The 23,215-nt window shown below is 45.5% G+C and overlaps 1 protein-coding gene across 7 annotated transcripts in view; it reads right to left on the bottom strand.

Moving 5' to 3' along the window:
* Positions 1-23,215, bottom strand: part of ESRRG (estrogen related receptor gamma) — an 817,641-nt gene that overhangs the window by 214,154 nt on the left and 580,272 nt on the right. For all 7 annotated transcript variants that reach the window (XM_060246714.1, XM_060246723.1, XM_060246761.1 and 4 more), the window contains one exon: positions 10,597-10,713. In XM_060246714.1, coding sequence (XP_060102697.1) covers positions 10,597-10,713 — 117 coding nt within the window. The remainder of the gene's footprint in view (positions 1-10,596; positions 10,714-23,215) is intronic.

Genomic DNA, 23,215 nt, shown 5'->3' with positions numbered 1-23,215 from the left:
CCATGTCTACATCTAAAACATCTATTAAAGAGATAGGATATTTTTATCCAGGCCAGTTGGCAACCCACTGAGTCATATTTCTTATTTTCTGGCTTTAACTGTAATGTGCAATGGAGAATTCATGCATCTTTCCCCATAGAGAGGTTATGTACCAAGTGCAGAAGCAAGTAATGTGGGGAAAATGCACAACTTGTCTATACCAGAAGCATGTGAAGAAAGTGTAGAAAAGAAGAAACTTTTTAAAAGAAGTAAAATTTCTGAAGCACTTTATACATTCCATTTTATGTAAATTAGTCATGATAAAATTAAGTGAAATACTACCTAGTATGGAAGAAGGAAATTGTTGCCTGCTGTGCATCCACACTAAGCCACCTCAAGAATGAGAATTTGCTAATAATTGCTATTGTCATTGCTACCAAACAGGATTAGGTTACCATTTGTAAATGTTTCTAATGAGTATGATAAATTTCTCTCTGATTCACTTTCTGAAAGATATTCAGGTGAAGCATGTGCTAGATTGAAATGACAGTTTTGGACTAGATGAAGCTTACAATGCCATCCCAGGCATAGTTATACCCTTCTAAGAGATCAATGGACTTCTCTTCTTAGGATGGCATTGTTAAGTAATAAAGCTGGAACACAACTCTAGGATTAGGTGCCTGTTGAAGCAAGGGTGTTGATTTTATACTGCCTAGTAAAGACTACCTGGCTAGCTCAGTCTTCCAAGATCTTGGAAGCTAAGGAACTTCAGTCCTGGTTAGTACTTAGATGGGAAAGCACCAAGGAAGTTTAGGGTTACTACACAGAGGCAGGCAAAGGTAAACCACTGCAGTCTCTTGTCTTGAAATTCATCCAGGGACGAATTTCATCCATGGATGAAATTCATCGCCTATGATTTGATGGGGGGGAAAGTGGAGATAAGCACTCATGTCAATGCAGTTAACATGTTGATGCGTGTTCTCTAGCAGAGAAATACTCCCAAAGAACGCAAACATATATTTCTGGTCAAATAACAGGCTCTTAAATCACATAGAAGTCTGAATGAAAGCTAATCAAAGAAACTATGATGTCTGACCAAAATATTTAGACATCTGACCAAAATATTTCTACAAATCTTCTTCCTCATAGAGGCTCTCTGATGATTAGTCAGAACTCTGTAACACCTCCCAGATAAAGTTGCCAGTTCCCAGGTCCAAGTAGGGGATCCCCCGGTATCAGGGCCTTCTCCCCACCACAGACAAGCTGGCTGTCAGGGGAAACCCTGTCCCTAAATAGGGACATCATCACACAATGTCCCTAACATGATGATGTCATCCGGAAGTGCATAAGGATGCTCTGGTTTTTTGGGGGGAATCTATGTTTTGAGGGTGAATTTACCATAGAGTTTTGCTCCAAAATCAGAGCATCGCCTCCAGCATTGCCAATGTGATCATAAAATCACAGAGTTGGAAGGGTCCATACAGGTCATCTAGTCCAACCCCTTACTCAATGCAGGATCAGCCTAAAGCATCCCCGACCAGTTTTCATACAGCTGCTGCTTAAAGATTGCCAGTGAGGGGGAGCTCACCACCTCCCTCGGTAGCTGATTCCATTGTCAAACAACTCGTATTGTAAAAAAGTTTTTCCTAATATCCAGTTGATACCTCCCCACCCTTAATTTAAACCCATTATTATGAGTCCTCTCTGCTGCCAACAGGAACAGCTCCATGCCCTGCTGTAAGTGACAGCCCTTCAAATACTTAAAGAGAGCCTTGTCCCCACTCAACCTCCTCTCCTCCAGACTGAACATTCCCAAGTCCCTCACCATCTACTCATATAGCTTGGTCTCCAGGCCCCTGATCATCCTTGTCACTCTCCTCTGCACCCGCTCCATTCTGTCCACACACTTTTTAAAGTGAAGCCTCCAGAACTGCACACAATACTCCAGGTTTGGCCTGGCAAATGAAGTGTAAAGCAGAACTACGACATCTTGTGATCTGGAATTTATGCCTCTGTTGATACACCCCAAAATGGCATTTGCCTTTTTGGCACTGAATCACACTGGCTGCTTATATTTAACTTTTGGTCCACCAGCCCTGTAGCCAGGATATGAAGAATTGGGGGGCCCTGATTTTTTCAGGGGGCACATAGTGGCCCCAGCCTCCATGACCTTTTCTCCTACCACCGCTGAGGAGGAAAGCTGCCAGTTTGCTGCCATACAGCCTCCCCCCTCCCCACAGTTGCCCCAAGGTGATCCCTTTCCACCCCTCTTCCAGCAGCTCTGGTGGGGAGCCATTTAGAGGTTTAGATACATGCCGCACGGTCTCCTGCCCTTACCTGTAGCATGATCCAGCTAGGCAAGCCCGGCGGGACAAGGGGGGAGGGTGGAAGGCGCCACCAAGTCGCAACTGACTTCTGGGGCTACAAGACCTCTGATTCGGATTTCTTCCTGTCAGAGGGCGAGCCGAGGCTGCCCAAGCGAAGCTCCCCACCTCGCTTGGGTGGCCAGCGAGACCAGGCCAGAAAACTCCTGCAGGCGAACATCACCTCTTCACTGATCCCCAGTCCCAGACTACAGCAGGGACCTCCACTTGTGTGCACCAGCCTACCCTCCCCTCCCCTGCCTGGCAGAGAAAACCTGCAATGGAGCCATCTGCTCCCTACCCCTGCCAACCCATTTGAGGGCCAGAATGGCCTCTTCTTGCAGGCACCCTCTAGCCCAACATCAGCCCAAGGCGGAGCTTAATGTTCAGTCCTGGGCGCTGAAAGTGCCCAGTTGTTTCTGCTTGCTGAGGGGTCAGAGATTTCTTCCAGCCCCTAAGGAAGCAGAAGCAACAGGGACCTTAACTTTCAGTCGGGTGCTGAAAGTGCCCCATTGTTTCTGCTTGCTGAGGGGTCAGAGAGTTCTTTCAGCCCCTAAGGAAGCAGAAGGAACACGGAGCTTAACTTTCAGTCCTGGGTGCTGAAAGTGCCCAGTTGTTTCTGCTTGCTGAGGGGTCAGAGATTTCTTCCAGCCCCCAAGGAAGCAGAAGCAACACAGAGCTTAACTTTCAGTCCTGGGAGCTGAAAGTGCCCTGTTGTTTCTGCTTGCTGAGGGGGTCAGAGAATCTTCCGTTCCCTAAGGAAGCAGAAGCAATGGTATATGATGACGGCAGAATGGAGAAGGATGCAGCTGAGGCACTGGAGGCTGGTTAGGGGTCCCAAGTCAGGGGGCCCTGCCTAGCAGTCAGGGGGCTGTGCCCCCACAGGCCCCCTAGTAGCTACGGGCCTGTGGTTCACCCATTCCCCAAGATCCTGTTCACACATATTACTACCCAGAAGTGTATCCCCCATCCAGTACGCGTGTTTCTCATTTTTGTTACCAAGATATAGAACTTGGCACTTATCATAGTTAAATTGCATCCTGCTTGCTTCCACCCACTTTTCCAGCATGTTCAGATCCCATAGAATTTTAACTCTGTCTTCAAGAGTATTCACTGCCCCTCCCAATTTGGTGTTATCTGCAAATTGAATGAGTAGCCTCTCCACACTCTCAACCAGATAATTGATAAAAATATTGAAAATTATAGGGACCAAAATTGAGCTCTATGGCACCCCACTGGACATCTCCAGTGTCAGTGATGAGTCACTTAAAGGTGGTCATCCCCACCCATTCCTGGAATGCCCCCCAATTCCCCCCCCCAAGTGATGAGGGGACCTGGTAACCGTATTCCCATATCTAATATACATCTGACCTTTTCTGTAAAGTACACTGATAAAACAATGATAGGAAGTTCATACCCTGGGACAAGAATTCCCAACTTTTTGAACCTGCAGGTGCCTCTGGAATTCTGTCACAGTGTGGTGGGCAGAGCCACAAAATGACTGCAACAGGAAGTGAAGTCAGCTGCAAAACGGCTGCCATAGTTTACCTCTGGTCATACAGTGAAGATCCTTGTGCTGTTGTGGCAACTGTTGCTGAAGCAATGTTGTCTTTAAAAAAATCTGCACTTTCAATCAAATCTCTAGTAGGCAATCAGACGCCTTGATGGGCAAAAGCTCCACCTGGCTCTGTTCACTTTCTAAAAACACTTGCAGGGCACCAGGAAAGATGTCAATGTGCACCACATTGCCCAAGAGTCCACATTGGGGACCCCTACTCTAGGATACAGAAAAGAGTTTATATAAACTCTTTAAAGTTTTTTTTTTTTTTTTGCCTTTGAGACTATACCTAATTGACTTTCAGGATCCTCATAATGTAAGATAGATAAAGAGATCTCTTAAAAGGTATTCTTTTGGAAACAGCACCTGAGAGTTTCAAGAGAAGGTCTACTTTTGAAAGGCTTAGAATTGAAATAGATTCAAGAGACCTGTTGTATATGTGCTTAGAATTGTGTCTATAAGCTGGAGTTCTTGCCTGGCTCACTGGGGCTTGAAGGGCAGAGTTTGGGGGACTCGGGAACAATAGGCAGCAGAATCCAAATCCTGCTGCCCTGCTCCAATCAAGAGTCCCTGACTGGTTTGAATGGTCCAGTCACAGGCAGCGCGGGAACTTTGGGTGTGTATATATAGGGGGCCCTGCAGCCCTAGTTTTCAGTCTTTGTAGGCAGCATTATACCATGCTGTATTCAATAAAAGAGCTATGTTCACTACCACCTTGCCTCATTAATGTATAGAACCCACTATATTATAGTGATGATGAAGGTCGGATCCTGGTAAGCAAGGCCAGCAGCTACGGGCGTTCCGCATCACGCATGCACCACCATCACGGACAATGGCCACTACGCCAGGAATGATTCCTGAGTTCGATGTGACCAGCCCAGAGCTATGGGAGACCTGGTTGGATCAACAGGGGAACTTCATCCACTACCACGGAGTTGTGGGGGATAAAAAGAGAAAGCTATTTCTCAGCTCGTGCGGGATGAACACCCAGGAGCTGGGCTAATGGCGCCTCAAGGATGCCTCCTACATGGACATCACCGCCCTGACGACCCATATTGCACCACAGTCGTCAGTCCTGACCCGTCGCTTCGACTTTTCCGAGCGCAGACAGCGGCCCAATGAGCCTGCCGTTGACTACATTGCAGCCCTCTGCCAGCTGTCACTCCACTGCGAGTTTCACCAACTGGAGGAAAGACTGAGGGACCGGTTTATTTTCGGGCTATGGGACAAGCCGCTGAGGAGGAAGCTGCTTGGAAAAGATGATATGGACCTCCCCAAGGTGATCAAAGCAGCTACCGCCTATGAGAAATCGCGGGGAGAGCGACTGGCGGTGGTGGTTCACCAAGCCGCCTCATCCTCCTTGGAAGCGGATGACTCAGGGGGAGATGACGCTCTCAAGCTCCACCACGCTGCTGCAAAATGCCAGCCGCCACGTGTGACCGAAAATGCACCAGATCGAGAATGTGCGAGTTGTGGGGAAAACCATGAGCGCCGCTCCTGCCGATTCTGGGACACTGTCTGCCACCAGTGTGGGAAGATGGGTCACCTCGCCAGGGTCTGCCGCTCGAAAACTACACCAACCCGAGAGAGCGCCCCCCGTTGGAAGAGCGGGAAAAATGGCTGCCGCCACGAGGTCGCCATCATAGAGGATATCAATGCCATCACTGCGTCGGTCGGACAGGTATGCGACATCCCCATGCCATCTCCAGATAAACTCAAAATGACAGTGTTTATTGAGAATGCCCCCTGTTGACTCAGGGGCCACACACACAATCATCTCCGCCCAGATCCTAAAGAAACTTTGCCCCAAGGGGGGACTAAGCTATACTCTTCCCCCGTGCTTGTACAAGTCTTCCTGAAAAGGGCGATTGGCATCAAATGGGCCGGGGTAGTCAAGGTGCAATATGGGAGATTTTCGAGAGACCTTCCCTTGCTGGTGGCAGAAGGGGACCTGAGTAGCCTGTTGGGCCAGGCTTGGTTTGCATCCTTGGGGATCTGAGTAGAGGGAATCCATCATGCCCCCACCAGCACGGATTTCCAGGACATCTGTGGGGAGTTCCTGGCAGTTTTTGATGTGACTCTAGGAACATACATGGGTTCCCCCGTGTCGTTACAAATAAACCCCAACGTGCTGCCCGTACAGCTAAAGGCCCAGCGGGTACCCTTTGCCTTGAAACCCAAGATAGAGGAGGAGCTAGACCGCCTAGTGGCACAAGGGGTCCTGGAGACGGTCGCCAACGCACGAAGGAAACCCAATCATCACCCCAGTCAAGCCAAACAGGAGCGTCTGCATCTGTGCAGACTACAAAGCGCTGCAGGACCATGCCTACCCAGTCTCAGTGGTCAGTCATCCTAGCAGGTGCCAAAATTTTTGGGATGCTGGATCTGGCCCAAGTGTACTAGCAATCCCTACAATAGATTTTCTGGGGTACACGGTGGATGCGAACGGAATCCACCCATCCAAGGACAAAATCACAGCCATTTGCGACGCACCAGCCCCCACTAACAAAGCCAAATTGCAATCATTCCTCGGCATCCTCAACTTTTACCACGCCTTCCCCCCCCACAAGGCAGTGGTAGCGTAACTCTTGCATAGGCTCTTAGACAAAAGGGCTCCGTGGGTTTGGGGCCACTGGCAAGCTGCGCCTTCCAGGCCGTTAAAAACCTCCTGACATCCAACAACTTGCTGGCGCACTTCAATGAAAGGATGCACATCGTTTTGGCCTGTGACGCCTCCCTCTACGGGGTGGGCGCCGTCCTGGCCCCTGTGCTGCCAGACAGCAGGGAGGTCCCGGTGGCCTATTACTCCAGAACATTGCAGAAATCGGAGCGCAACCACGCGCAAATAGACAAGGAGGGCCTGGCAATCGTGGCGGGAGTAAAAAAATCCCATGATTACTTATTAGGCTGGCCCTTCACCATCCATACGGACCACAAGCCCTTACTCGGCCTCTTTGCCCCCAACCGACAAACGCCCCAGATGATGTCAACCAGGGTACTACGATGGTCCATTTTCTTGGCGGGGTACCAGTATGGTCTTCAGTACAGGCCCAGAAAAGCCATGGGCCATGCGGATGCCCTCAGCCGCCTGTTGCTACCGTCCGAAGATCCAGATCCGGCCCCAGCACACCTGATTCTGCTTCCAGAGTCCCTCCTGGACCGCCCAGTGCACGCAAAAGACATTGCACGCTGCTTGGCCAAGGACAAAATACTCTCTCGAGTTCTGAACTGGGTATGGAGGGGATGGTCCACGGGCCAGGTGGGACCAGAGTTTGGGGCATTCACGTCCCGCAGGGACGAGCTCGCTGTCCATAAGGGGTGTTTGCTATGGGGGAACAGGGTGGTGGTGCCCCCGGTTCTGAGACACCGAGTCCTCACGGTGCTGCACGAAACCCACCTGGGGATCGTGCGCATGAAGGAACTTGCCCGCAGTTATGTGTGGTGACCCAGGATGGACAATTCAATCGAGTCTTGAGTCGCTCAATGCCAGCCCTGCCAGGAGGCTCGGCCAGCGCCTCCACACGAAACCCCTGGTCCCGGTTGCACCTGGACTTTGCGGGGCCCTTCCAGGGACAAACTTTTTTGTAATTGTGGACTCATACTCGAAATAGCTGGAGGTGCTCCCGATGGCATCCACATCCTCTCGGGCCACCATCAGTGGCCTCCACCGGGTGTGCACCACGCATGGCCTTCCGGACATTCTGGTCTCAGATTGCGGGACGGCCTTCACGTCGGGAGAATTCCAGGACTTTTGCACCCACAACCTCATTAGGCACATCAGGTCAGCCCCCTTCCACCCAGCCACCAACAGCCAGGCCAAAAGGATGGTGCGGACGACTAAAGAATCGCTCCGCTGCATCATCCAGGGGGACTGGGAGGGCCACCTTGCAGAATTCTTACTATCACAGCACAGTATCCCCTCCTCAGCCACGGGCCGCAGCCCTGCCAAACACCTCATGGGCCGCCGGGTAGGCACCCTACTAGACCAATTGTACCCAGACAGAGCCCTCGACCAGCTGAGGTCCCATGGGAGCCCCAAGGTAGAAGTCGAGGATTACAGTCCTGACAACCAGACCACCACCTCCACTCCTTCCCCAACTGCTGCAACAGAGGCAGGGGCCCAGGGCCCCGCCCTTTAGGCGGAGCCGGCGGTCACAGAGGCTCGGGAAACACTGGCTGAGAGTGATACAGTGGCAGCCCCTCCACTCACTGCTGCTGCAACTGTGTCCACTCCACCACCCCCTCCAGTGCTCAGGTGGTCCACCAGAGAGCATCGCAAGCCAGCCTACCTCAATGACTATGTCAGCTAGGCTTGCAAACTAAGGGGGGAAGGGATGTTGTATGTGTGCTTAGTTGTATCTATAAGCTGGAGTTCTTGCCTGGCTCACTGGGGCCTGAAGGACAGAGCTTGGGAAACTCGGGAACAATAGGCAGCAGGATCCAAATCTTGCTGCCCTGCTCCAATCAAGAGTCCACAACTGGTTTGAATGGTCCAGTCACAGGCAGTGCAGGAACTTTGGGTGTGTATATATAGGAGGCCCTGCAGCCCTAGTTTTCAGTCCTCGTAGGCAGCGCTATACCATGCTGTATTCAATAAAAGAGCTATGTTCACTACCACCTCGCCTCGTTAATGTATAGAACCCACTATATTATAAGACCCTTGCTTCCTCATCCAATAATTTATTCACTTCAGTTCCTAAGAAAGATTTAGTAGGCCTACTTTTTCTGCAAGACGATGCATATTGAAGGTAATGAGAAAAGACCAAGCAGGAACTCATTTGCATATTAAGCCACACACCCTGACACCAAGCCAGCCAGAACTGCATTCCTGGCTCTCTCACATTTTTTTTAACCAAACAAAAACAGCAATGTCATGGTTGAGACAAGGATCCATGTTGATCACTTTGCAGACTTAAGCTATGCACTGATCTCACCAACAGAAGATTGCAAAAGAAAAAATCCTTTATTTAAAAACAGAGCTGCTGCATGTCAAAGCTCTAACAGCAGGTTTCTATTCTAACAGGCCAAATATGCTAAGCAGTATAGTCTGTTTGAAAAGGTGTCACATTCAAGCATGCTTTTCATATTTGAGTTCATCTAAAAGCATCCATTAAGGTTTTTTTGTACTGTGAAACAAATTAGGTTTTCCATGAGCAAGAATCCTACCCACAACAGAATAAAAATGGCAAAGTCCTGTGTTTCTCAGTGAAGCAAAATCCCCAATGAATTAGCCATGAATTTTTCTGGAATAAGACTAAAGGCAGGAGGCTTTGGCTCACAGGATCATTGTGTCTGCCAAAACAGCCACACAGAATGTGGTTTATTCTTAGTAAGTATAATCCAATAAGAATACATCTGTAGGTGTGTGATAGGCCTAATTTTTTTTCCTGCCATCTCTCTGTTAGCCTGTATTCTTTGGGGAACAGCACTTGAGAGAAAACTGGTTACCTAGGAAAAAAGTGTATGTTTCACTTTCTGAACTGAAGATCAAACTGCATTTCACTGCAAATGCTACTTTAAAGTGACTGCTTAACACGCATGATTGTCTATTGAGACAACTCAATATGAATTCACTGGATATGAGAAGATTTGTGACACCTGCAATAATGACAAGTGATTCACCTGAACAGTTGGGGGGAAAAGTGAAATTTCACTCTTTTCCACAAACATATACAGAAACTATGTTTACCTGTTTTATTCTTAATTTGATAGATTCTAACCCCAAATATGTATAGCTCCTAATACTCTTTACTACATTTATAGGAAATGTCCAAAATTAACCTTCAAGATCTTCCTTACTGAAAGATGCATGATCTAGATGCACATCTAAATCTTATACTCCCCCCCCCTCCTTCCCTATGGCCATGGCACCAAACAGAAGCCTAACACTAAGAAGTGTACTACAGTGAGCAATAAGCCAAGGGTCAGAACTATGGAGAACGTCTCAGTTGCAATTTGTTCCTTTCAATAAGTGTGCAAAGACAGACAAGCTGATGAGGCATCCTTGCTTTCCATGCATGGACATTTGCAGTGCAGGCCTTCCAAAAAGCAGCAAAGCAAATGGCAGACTTCTAAGGGTTCCTTACTCCACCTTATTGTTGTGGCTGTTGTTATATAATTTATTTAACTTTATGAATCACCCCATCCCAGCCAGTGCCAGGCTCTGGGCGATATACAACAAAAATACAAAATACATATATTGATACCAATAAAATCAGTTACATAAAAATATAAACCTCAATGGCGTCTCATTTAAAGTGCTATTGTTCAATTTCAATTTCCAGTCCATTGAGGATACCTAAGAGACAACCCATGTGTTGAAAACCACTAGTCTATGGAATGCCATCTAACTACTTCCTTTCTCACATTTTGTTTAAGAAGGCATTTCGGCTGCTGTTAGTCTTAGCTATTTCTTTCAGATTCTTAGTTTTATTTAGATTTTGAATATTTTACTTAATTTTTATTATTCTTTTTCATTTGAGAAACCTATGAACAAGTTCTCTCAAGGATATTTTACAGCTACTGAAAGCCAACTGGATACATAATCAATTTGGATAGGTCCAGTGATTGTTCGATCATAATGTAGGGGGAAGCGGTTAAAGACAGTGTCACAAATGTAGATCATCTGATCAGTTCAGACTGATTTATAATTCTTAGAAGTGTCTGTGGAAAGATACACAAAGAGATCAGCCTTACCTTCTTTCAGCATGCCGACTTTTAGACATTTCATGAAGCGACAAGCTTGGCAGGACTTGCGCCTGCGCTTTGTGATTTCACATTCATTTGTTGCCGGACAGCTGTATTCTATGTTACCTGTGGCATTCAGGATTCAGAAAGAGAAGCCAATGAGAAATGTTAGTTCATAGACAATTCTTAGTCACAGGAAAAACATAGTTAGTGAAAGAATATGTAATCAAAAGTTACAGTAATTAGATTTATATTATTTTTACAAAATTGCCAAATTATAAGTGGCCATAATAGTTTCCATCTTTTAAGTAGAACAGATAACAAAAACCTGCACTCATAATAGTGTAGACCCAGGAAGATGAAAGTGGCGGAGCTGGGCCTTTGGGAAGGCAAAAGTGGCTGGTCAATGCCTGCACTCTTTGGAGGCTATCTTCCCTTGCAAGGGAAGGCGGCCTCTGAGGAGCACAGGCGCCACTCAGCTGCTTTCACCTTCCCAGGTTTGATGGGGCTGGGTTGGGAAATTCATGGAAATTTGGGGCAGAGTTTGAGGGCAGAATTTGATGAAGGTAGGGAGCTCAGCAGGGAGTCCCCTGCAAAGTTGCCATTTTATTCAGAAAAACTGATCCCTGTGGTCTGAAAATCAGTTGTAATTCTAGGAGAACTCCAGGCCTCTCCAGGCCAACCTAGAGGTTGGCAATTGGATCCAGGGGAAGAAACCAGGAAACAAATTTCTCCTGCTCTGCCAACAGCACTAAAGCAGTGAGGCTGTATTTTGATCCTTGCTGGGAGCAAAACTGCAGTTCAGAGGTAGTTCAAGACAAATATTAGCATTGTGAATGTATGTCTCCATACATTCATGATAGCAAAAATAAAGATGTGGGAAATATAGTTTTAAGCCTTTGTTCCTTAGTTTGCATAGGATTTACATATTAATTGAGACTGATACAAGTTAGGAGGTTATTTTTGGGAACACACTCTTGTGTAAAGACAGTATTTCACAGGATGACTGTAGAGACCAGATTCATAAATGTACATGGAAAATCTTGCCCTCTTCTTTCTTCTTTCCAGCACAGTGAAAATTTAAGCACATAGAATAGATTGGCTCATTAACTCATTGCAGAAAGTGCATCTTACCTCTGGTTGTGGGGGGGGTGGGATCACATATGTTCATTTTTTTAACTCATCAAATTAGAAACGAAATTAATGCACTGTGTAATGTAAATCCTGGTCTGAGTTGAGCATCCAGTTTTACACACATTGACAGTCGCTACTATATTCAGTAGGAGTTTGCCACGGGAGTAGTTCTTGGAAAGAAAAGGACTTTTAATAAAAATGTCTTTCCCTATCAGCCTTGTCCCATCTCACTTTAAAGGTATTTTGTTATTTTCTAACCCTTTCCCCCTGTGATTAAGTGCATTAGTATCTTAATGAAAATGCATTCTGTTTATTGCTCTCTTGGGAAGTGGGAGGTCATCACACCAAATGCATAAATTGTCATCAGAGACAGTCCAGGCATAATTGCAATTTCGCTGCTCCATGTTTGCTGCACTCAGAGTCCATCGAAGTCCCCTGAAACATGCACAGATTCTAGTAATTAGCATAGAGTCTGCCTGGGACTACAGCATTGATGAAATATTTCAGAGTTAATCACACTTTGTAAACACTGATTTATATTGACTACCTTTCTCCAGACTGATGTCTCCTCATTAAATAACACATTAGTGGATTGCACAATTGTACAAAGACTCAAATGCTCTGCAACTGCTAACTCAACAAGAAATAATATGAACACCACTTATATCTGCTGCAAAATGGTCAAATATTTATGAGTAAGAAGTCTTGCATGTTGCAATGCTGTAAAGACAGGTCCATCAGAAACAGAGCACTAAATCAGCATTCTAACTAAATGCATCCAGGGGCAGATATTTTAATCATTTGTACAACCGTATGTGTGTCATACAAACCAGCCAAATCTACCACAATGACAAAACAAGCAGCCCCCATATACTTCAAAGAATGCCTGCCACATCAGAAATGGAGCCCAAGTTTAGGCTGTTATCAGGGCTTTTTTGCAAGAAAAAGCCCAGCAGGAGCTCATTTGCATATTAGGCCACACCCCCTGATGTCACCACTGTTTTACATAGGGCTTTTAAAAGAAAAGGCCTATCAGGAATTCATTTACATATTAGGCCAAACCTCCTGACACAAAGCCAGCCGGAATTGCGTTCCTGTGTGTTCCTGTTAAAAAAAAAAAAGCCCTGGCTGTTATACAAGCATCTGTCTTATCACCATACTGCTCAAAGTCTGAAACCTTCCAGCTGCATTAGAGGAAGGCTCTATAAGTGGCAACAAAAGAGCTACAGAATTTGAAGTAAGGCTTTCTGGAGGAAGGTTGGACCCATGATATGGTTTCTGACAGGGCTGAATAGTTAAGAGTGTATCAAGAATCATCTTCAGTTCTGCATAATCGATATAGATCTTTCTACAAACCTGGAGAAATAAGCCCCAGACCCAGGTTTGCTAGAAAAAAAACTGGGGGGGGGGGGGGGCTGAAAAGAACTGGAGGTTAAACCCCTACATAATGATAGAAGCAGCACCAGTAGCTTTAACAAATGCCCTTGGTGGCTGCTGCTAAACCAGTACAATAGTATTGCCAGCTTTCCAGGTATGGTTTCTTTCAGTAAAAAGCAGGTGGAAGGACCCATTTGAGGAGGGACTCATTGGGGCCAGTTCTAGCATCAACCATTGAGTGAGTGCCACACAACTTGCATGACTCACCCATGCACAGCTGCTTGCTCCTGCTCAAAAGCAGCCACCCCACAAAAGCCAGTGTGGTGTAATGGTTAGAGTTTCAGATTAGATTTTGGGGGACCCACGTTCAAAACCCCATTCTGCAAGTTGATTGGGTGACCAGTTACACATTCCCAGACTTACCTACCTTGCAGAGCTGCTGTGAGGATAAAACAGAGAAGAGATTGCATTAAGTGGCTTTGGGTCCCCATTTTAAAGACAGGTGGGGGTAAAATGAAGTAAATAAATAATTAATATAGGGTTGGTATCTCTCATTCTGGTGGGAGAACTCCTGCTGTCAACTGCTGCTTCTCACTGTCACTCCATCACCTGGTGGGACCAAAATTTATTTTTAAAAATCACCAGTATGATTTTTACTTCCAAGGAGACCCCAGAAGTGATGTTAAGTCACTACAAGAACTTCCAAAAACTCCATGGTAAAACAGTAGAGTTTCCAGCAATTCCTATAGTGACGTGAGTTCCCAGTTTCCCCCAGAAGTGATGTCATGCGGAGAGTGCCCCACCTCATGCTCCCATCCTCCCAACACCCCTGACTGGTCAGCTATTGGCAGGGAATAGGCCATAGAGGGATAGAGAGAGAATACAGAAGGAAATGAAGTGACCCCACTTGTACATTATATTGTAGTTCATATAAAAAGGGAATATTTGTGGAAATTGTAAAATAATCCATTTTCTCACACTATTGCATTGTCCTCACCTTCTCATTCAAGCAGAATATATTCAGGAAGCTTCTGCTCTACCCTATTTCAACCATTAAGTCTCATTAGCTTTAAAGTTTCATGTTTTCTTTAATAAAACAAACTTGAAGGTTTGTCTGAATAAGCTTTTCCCCTTTGCTCAGGTCCAACTAGGAAGAAACATGAAGCTGGTATATTCCTTAATTCCTGGTTCCTCCCAGAACGTACAACAGAAACAATCTCTCTTTCATTTTTAGGACAGAGTTTGAGTCCAGTGGCAGCTTTAAGACCAATAAAATTTAATTCTGGGTATAAGCTCTTTTCATAGAATCACAGAATAATATTGTTGGAAAGGATCTCCAGGGTCATCTAGTCCAACCCCATGGATTATGCACGCACACCTCATTAGATATGCACAAAAGTTTATACCCAGAGATTAAGCTTTGTTGGTCTTAAAGCTGCCACTGGACTCAAACTTTGTTTTATTGCTTCAGACCACTAGAATTTCTTTTCCATTTTGTTACCAACAGCAACTGCTTTACCAAAGGGGGAAAAACACCTCAGTACAGGCTAGAGTTGCCAGGTTCAATCTTGTCCCTAGGTGGGGGGATTTGGGAGGGGCTGTTCCAGGAGGGAGCATGGCCATCCCTGACATGATATCAGGCAGAGTGACGTCATCCTGTCCCCAAGCAACTCATGTATGCCCCCACTTTTCCCCAACCATTTAAAGAGAACTTTCCCTTTAAATGGTGTGTGGGGGGGGGGGCTGCGGGAGCTGCCGGCTCCTGCCCTGCAAGATGCGAAATCACCTCTTGCAAGGTGGGAGCAGGCAGCTCCTGCAAGGAAAAAGCAGGTATCACATGCTCTTGCCCTGAAAAAGGTGAAATTGCTTCTTGCATGGTGGAAGCCAGTGGTGCCTGCTCTTTTCAAGTGAGGACCCAGACAACTGCTGAGGCAGGGCTTCCCCCAGTGGCTAGCTGGCTGGCATCGGGGGAGCCTTAAAAATTGGGGGAACCCCCGCCACCACCTGTACTAGGCATCCCTAGTACAGGCTGAGTATGTTGAGGGGGGGGGGGGGAAATGTTATAATATACTTGATTTTGGGTACTGCTGGGATTTAAATTTGTGTGATTCTGGAGTTCAGGACCATCATTTTCAACGAGGAATGTATATGAAGATCCATGACAGCCGTTTATAAAGATAACAGCACCAAATCTGCACAGATTACAGATCCTCTCTATAATCTAAAGACCCCCTAATTCTCAAGCAGACTGAACAAAGGGGATTCAGTTTTAAAGACTCGCAAAGTAGGTATTCTCTGTGCAGCCGCACCATGCTCTACTGATTCCTGAAATTGCAGCCAAGCAGCAGTTTAGCAGGAGAGCTCCTACTGGTCACAATTTAAAAAAACAAAAAAACAAAAAAAACACTACCTACAACCCCCTTCCCCCACTATCTACATGGGGAGGGGATGAGAAGACTAAAGCCATTTTTCCATGTGTGTCATGGTCCCATGGTCCTGATCTGAATTAGACACCACACCCATGGGCACTGCGGAGAACTCACTACTCATGTGTGACTGTGTGATAGCTGACACTGAGTGGGAGGACACTAGACCTAATCTATCTATATACTCCATATTGAATGAATTGGCATCTCCATCCATTATAGTGTGGATATTTTTTACTGTTTGCTTTATCTTACAGTGACTGAAAATAAAAATTTCTTATCCTCCCACTAAAAACACTATCACAAATCAAATAATAGTGAAACAGTATTGACTATCACATCCCCTTGAGCACTTCAGTTAATTATGACCTCTTTAGAACAATCCATAGGTTGCTCTCACATACCAACCAAGCTATGATTTGGACTTTCCTTTCAAATAGTGCTCTGTTCAAAATTGTAATTCATAACTGAATTGCAACATGCAAGGGGAGGAGGAAATGGAGGGGAAGAGGAATAAATATGTTACAGCAAGGCTGGTTGCCATATTACCAAACTATGGTTCAATACTATATGTGAATCATACCTTCAGTTTGGAATGAAAATGTTCGAAGTTTTATATATTAGGAGATGGAGAAAAAGAGAAACTTCTTTACCAGCTACACAATTTTGATGAGGATTTTTCCTCTTCCTCTTCAAGCACCTATAAAACTTGGGGGGGGGGGGCAGATGCTCTTTAGCAGGGAGAGAAAGAGTGGCAAGAACAGTTTTGCCAGCTGCACCTTTCTGCTTATGGGCAGATCCTTGGGCTCATCAACTTGAGACAAAGCCTTTGGGCTTTTAGTCTGTGTCTTGGAGCTCAGGCTTTGAAGTAACCAGAATATGAGTCCAGAATCAGCTCAAGGATTAGTGTTTGTGTGCATTGGTTTATGTATATTGGAACTTTTTATATGTCTAAAGATGATGTCAATTGAAGGTCCAGCTAGTTATTAGGTACCATCAATCCCAAATCCTTTCCTGAGTTAAGATTTTCATCATATGCACTACTCTCTGTTCCTCTATTTTGAAAGGTTTTATTTAATACTAGGAGTAAGGCCTGTTGTGAAGAAAAATACAGTGGGCTCTAGAAGGAGGCTCTGGGCGAGTGCCCACCATCCTTGCTGTCTTCCCACCCACCCAAGTGAAGGCACTTACTCCCCCCACCACCACCTCAAGGGGAGCTGATCTCTGCCATATAGAGAGCAGTTGTAAATTTGAGTGATCTCCACTAGTTCCCTAGGAGGAAATGTTATTGTACCTGTCTGAGTTGCCACCCCTCTTCAAACCTCACCCTCTCCAGGCCCCAGCCCTTAAATATTCAGTAATTTCCTAACCTGGACTTGGCAACCCTATCTCCTTTGCTTTATCTGCCCCTCTGACTTCAGCTTTCCATCACCTTCTCCCTCCTTGCAGCCTCTACATAGACTATCTTTCTCCACAGTGGGGGTGGGGAACCAAAGCAGTTTCCACCATTCTCCTCTCCTCCCATGTGATTTGAACACAACCCTGTGAGGCAGGTTAAGCTGGAAGTCTGTGACTGGTCCAAAATTACCCAGTCAGCTTCCACAACAAGGACCTGGATCTGGCAGATCCGACTTCCTAACTTCTATGCCACAGTGGCTGTCACAGGGTAGCTGCTGCTGAACAGTAGCAAGCAGCCAGTGCAGTTAACCTCCAGGTGGAGCCATCCCTTTATCTGCCCCTCTGATTTCAGGTTTCCATCACCTTTCCCTTCCCTGCTGTCTCTACATAGGAAAAAGACAGTCTTTGGGAAAGACCAAAACAGCTTACAGCATTCTCCTCTGTCCCCTTTGATCTGAACAACCCTGTGAGGCAGGTCAGGCTGGAAATCTGGTCCAAAATCCCCCAGTCAGCTTCCACAGCAAGAACTTGTGTCTGGCCGACCCTGTTCTGTTGTCCTAGCTCATACACCCTCCTCAAACACCACCATAGAATCTCCAGGAACTTCCCACCAACCTGAAAAGGTACCATTAAAGGCCTCTGTGCGAGTGCCTCCCCCAGCCTTGCTGTCTTCCCACCCACCCAAGTGAAGGGATTCATTCCCCCCCACACATACCTCAAGGGGAGGTGATCTCTGCCATCTGAAATTTCCTAACTTGGAGTTTTTCAACCCTGCAGCCTCTATTTGGGAAAAGGACAGTCTTTCTTCACATGGGGGGAGGGGGTGGAACCAAGCATCTGGAGGTTGGTAACAGTGGTTCCCTGGGAGGAAATGGCTGGCAGCATCAAACAGATGACACTGTGAAGAAAGCCACTGCAAACCACCCTTTCACTCCCTCTGAAGTGGCCCCTCCCTGCTGTGAACAAACATTCCCTGTCAGTTGAAGAGATGTTAACTGCTATTGTTTGTGTGGTTTAAAGGGAGGAAGGTAAACAGACAGAATGAACTAAAAAGACTGAAAGACAGAGATACAGAGAAAGAATGAGAGGAAGAACAGAAGGGGAAGGTGAAAAAAAGAAGGGGAGAAAGGGCCCTGAGGAGAGGCAGTACTGATCAGTAACCCCACAGGAGAATTTGTCAGCAGAGAACTGTCTCGCTCAAAGTTAAGTGGCCTTCTGGTGGGGTTTTTACCTGACAGGGCTGGCAGTGGGCAGGGGAGAGCAGAATCAGCCAATGGCATGCCAGAGACAGATTGTGAACCAATCCTGCAAGAATGTGGGGAAGGCTGCAGTGGGCGGGTGACAGAGAGGCTACCCAATGGTTGTGGGAACTGGTAACAGAGAGTGTCAGCCAACAGTACAGTCCTGGTGACTGCAACATATCAGGATGGAGGAATTTGCCACCATGGCTTCGATTTTATCACTGAAGGATGACTACTTGTAGTGTACACCTTAAACCAAACTCTATAGATTTATAAGCACGGAGGGGCTTCTTCCAAACACTCATCTATGTTTCTTAAAAAGATGCACAAACCACAGTTCTGATGTACAAAACATTTCCATATGGACTTTATGATTTTATATGGTAAATTGTTTCTTTTGGCATACTTCTGGTCAAAGTTTTGTGTTTTTTTACATTGTTCCTCTTCTGTGATTCCTCCTTTCTTTTCTTGCTTGTTCTCATTTGGAGGTCATGCCTCGAACCAATAGCTTATTTGCATACTCAGAAGTAGATAAAGAACAGATTTTAGCTGATATGCCGCCCATATTGGATGATACAAATGTAAATGAGAATGATGATTGTGGTCAATACCAAGACTTGAAGAAAAAAAGAAGTGAGGCTTCACTTAAACACACACTGATTCACACTCACCCTACGCCACTCGTACGTTGGTCTTCTCAGCGCGGCGTCCTTCCAATTTCCCACTATCTACCCCGGGGCTGCAGCAAAGATTGGGGTTTAAGCACAGCAAACAGAAACCGCTAAAAACCAGTTTCTGTTTGCTGTGCTTAAACATTGATTTTTGCTGCAGCCCCCGAGCAGATAGTGGGAAATCGGAAGGATACTGCCCTGAGAAGACCAACGTGAGAGCAGTGTAGGTTGAGTGCAAAATCCGTCACAGTTTCTTTTACTGTTTATGTAAAGAACAGTAGAATTATGCAGGGAATGAGGGTTCAGAAAGACCCAGCAATGTTTTTGGAGGATGAGAACTTCAAAACCAGATGAGCTTCAATTCTCAACAAGTGTTCCACTGATTTAATGTATTGATTATTGAGAAGTCTAGGGAAGAATGTGTAAAAATTAAGGATGATATAAAGAGCTTCTCAAAACAGGATCCTGTCTTCATTTACTTCTATAGCCATCTTGGAGAGGATCTGCATACAACTATTGGATTATTCTCCCTGTGTTTGACAGTCTGTGATGTAAGATTTTGAAATCCTTTAAGGATCTTCATTTGCTGCTGTACTATTATTTGACACTTACATTGTCACAGATATAAGAACCACATGCACACTTTATGATTTTGTGTAAGTTATTTTGGCATATTTCTGGACACAGTTCTTGTTTATCTACATTGTTCCTTCTCCTTTTCTTGCTAGTTCCTCAGAAGGAGCAGGAGATGCCCTGCCCCACATTCCCATTCCCACTCAAAGCAGTGGCAGAAGAAAAATAAAATAAAAAATGGCTATCAGGGAAAACAAGGAAGTAACATCACAGTTTTCTAGGAATCACCTTTTGGTTTCCCCCAGAAGTGAAATCAGTCCTTTTCAATAAATGAATTTTCAACAATTCCTAGAGAGGTGAGGCACCATTTTAGGGGTTTTCCTGAAAATGACATGATGCTGGTACTAATGGCCATCCACCATAACTGCCTGTCTGCATTCCAGCTGATTGCCAGGTTGGGCCCTAACATGGACCCTGGTATTGAGACGAGGGGGGGGGGGGCTAACAATATAAATATTTAATCATATTCTACAATCAAATCTCCTTATCAACCCGGCATACATCCTAAAATGCTAAAAAGGGGGGGGGGATTGTTTCCAAGACACAGAATGATGCGGATTTCTATATCAATGTGATTACAGAATATTAATAATATACCTTTAAATTTGGGGTATAGCTTGTCTACTTCATGTTCACTCATGTTAATTTTCCACCAACTGTTGCAAATTGTGGTCAGCAATTGCAAAAAATGTGAGAAAGGACTAAGAATCTGGTTTCATAGCTAACTAGAAGACAATCAGATGAGGAACAACAGAGGTTCATTCCTATTTATTCCATTGCTATGTCCTTGAAAGTCTTCCTTGATTTATTTTTCCTTGTTCAGTAAATGAAATAGTGTTGTAGTGAAAATGTACCATTCTCAAGCACCTTTACACAACTGTATCAATTTTGGTAAGAGTTCAAATTACTTGCACCCTAGAGTGTGAAGGTTTCTTGTATAGATTTGTTTTCCTTCAGTATAGAGGCACTAAAATATTCTAGCAGAGTCGTCAAAAATCTAGTTCTAAATCTACATACGTACAGAGAGAGTGGTATGTGAATGGCTCTTCAGGGTTTCTTTGTGCCTTCAAAGGGAAAATCTCATTGTTAAAAAAATTGAGTATTTTCTGAGCTAGAATTCCTTGCTCCTAGAGGGCAGATGAGGAAGCTACTAACAGAGCAAGCTTGAGTGTGCCCAGTTTCATCAATAGTTGGAGAAGAAAATGTACTATGCTAGAAATAAAATCAGCCTGGCAGCTCAAGGCTTTCAACTCAACTGACAAGAATGATAGAATGATTTATAATATCTCCTGGATAGTTTTCAGAAAGGACTGGGCTCCAGTTACTTATTTCAAAGTCTTTTTGTACAATTAGTTTGCGGGCAATACCGTTTTCTGACTTACAACTTAATAGAATCTTGCATCTAGCTGGCAGAGAGAATAACAGAGTATATGCTAAACCCTTGCCTGAAGTGCCAGGGCATAATTTATATATTCCTTTCAGTAGCATAATGGACTTTTACAGTTTGGCAGTTCAAGAATTGAATAACATAAAGTAGCGTGACATTTTGAAACAAGTATATACGCCAAATGCTTGTTCCCCACAGACACCGTCCTGCATTGTGACCAAGCAGTAAGGTTTGTGTCAGCCTAGAATTGTATTTCCTATGTCCAAAAATGCTTGAGTGTTTTTGTGGGTTTTCTGGCATTGGTTTTAATTTTATTAAGAAGCCAAATAGCACGCACATTAAAAAGATACATGGTGCAACAAAAGAGATACAAACCTCACAAAAGAAAACTCCCTAGTACTTTACAGGCAGGTATGAATAGAAGGCAACAAATTAGAGAGCATTAAAAGCATACAAAAACCTGAAATTTATTTTTTAAAACATTCCTCTGATTCATAATTTTTCTTTACCACCAGGGTCGGCCCTGCCACTAGGCAAACTAGGCAATTGCCTAGGGCACCAGCCTTCTGGGGGCACCAAATTGGGTGCTTTCATGTGACTCGGCAACATTATCAGTGCCGGGGGCACCAAGTTAGCCTTATGTAGGGTGCCAGACAGTCTTGGGCTAGCCCTGTCTACCACTTCCTAAAAAGGGAACCCCTCCAAGTGTGTGGAGGGAAGTCTAGTACTCAGCAAATAATTGTGATGGAATGTGCTGGGGAGGGCAGCAATGCTTGAAGCATCTCTCACAGGTAGGATTGCCAACTCTGATTTGAGAAATTTCTGGAGACTGATAGCAGTGCCTGGGGAGCACTGGGAGCTCTATGTGGACATGATGCCATAGTATGGACCCTCTGAAACTGCCACCTTCTCCTGAGAAACTGACCTCTATAGTCTGGAGATCAGTTGCAATCCTAAGAGAACTCCCCAGGAGGTTGGGAACCATACACAGAGTTAGTTCTGGTTCCATGCCAAGTCACTACTTGACTGCCAATTTCAGTACACCATACATACACAAATGCAACCAAATATACCCACCCAAGCATTCTGCCTGTTCTCCATGTCATATAGGACGAAGAATGGTTATGAACCAGGAAAATGGGGGTTTGTTTCAGTTGTTGGTTTGTGGGGCCACAATCCTTCATAGACATTCCAATTTAAAGAACCAGTTTATTTTGTGAGGTTTGTGATGCAGTAGAATGTCCCCTGCAAGCTAAAGATGCCAAACTCAAAGCAAGTCTTCAGCTGACTCTCCTCTACCTGCCCTCCAAGTTTGGTGGGGATTGGATTTAGGGGGACTAAGTTACAGCCCCGCAAAGCAAGTGCCCCCAGGAAAATGCTCTCTGGCGAAATCACAGCCAGTTCCCTTCCCTCTCTGCCTCTAACTAAAATTCAGCACAGCTGCTGCCGATGGATAACAACTACTCTGTGTGAGGTGGGGGTATACATCATTTTGCTCGTATAGGGTAGAATGGGAGCTCTCTTATTGGTGGCCAGCAGTGCCTGTTGAGCTTTGGAGGATCACTATTGGTGTTTCCAGGGTTGCAGAAGGGCTACAGAAGTCCATCCCTCTCTGTTGATTTGATCAGGAACTCAGATAGTTGAAATAGCCAGAGCTCTGTTGTGGGTCTTTGACCCCCTTCGGACTACATAGAAATACCTGGCCCATTACTGCATTGTTAAGAGAGTGGTGGTGGTAAGTGGAATGCCCTGCTCACCAGATTCTGGAGTCCAGAATCATAGCCCAAAAGTAATTCAACATCAGGCAGCAAGGTTCCAAGAGCTTAAACAAGGCAAAAAACTGGCAGGCACATCAGCAGGGCTACAGACAATGATCCCACACTGACTGCAGCCTGCAGGGAGTTTCCTACAGGAGGTACTGGGTTCCATGTTAGGCTTCTCGTAAGCTGAGTCAGCTTCTCTACTCATGAGGAGTACTGGCGCCCAGATCCTATGGTGACTTATTTGTCTCTCCTAGTATTTCTTTAACAGAGGCAGGGCCAGATTTACATATTTTTTGAGTGGAGGAAAGAGTAAAAAATGCACCCCACTCAAAAAATTGCATGTGGGGGGAACCTCGGGACTATTTTCATGTCTGCCCCCCCCCCCCCCGATCTGGCCCTGAACAGAGAGGAGGCCTCAGGCCATATTCCTGTGGCTGGTCCATGCCTCAGCTGTAGCCCTTTACCTCTTTTCCTGGAATGCTTCAGGAGACCATGGTCAGTCTGGTTGTGTGCATCCATGCTGGAACCTTGCTGGTTTAGTGAGTGGTATCAGTGCTGGCTCAGGGTCCCTTTGGGAGGGACAGGAAAGTCCATCTCA

The sequence above is a fragment of the Heteronotia binoei genome, chromosome 1, assembly GCF_032191835.1.
Source record: "Heteronotia binoei isolate CCM8104 ecotype False Entrance Well chromosome 1, APGP_CSIRO_Hbin_v1, whole genome shotgun sequence".
Classification (NCBI taxonomy): Eukaryota; Metazoa; Chordata; class Lepidosauria; order Squamata; family Gekkonidae; genus Heteronotia; species Heteronotia binoei.
This window is presented reverse-complemented; position numbering and strand designations above follow the sequence as displayed.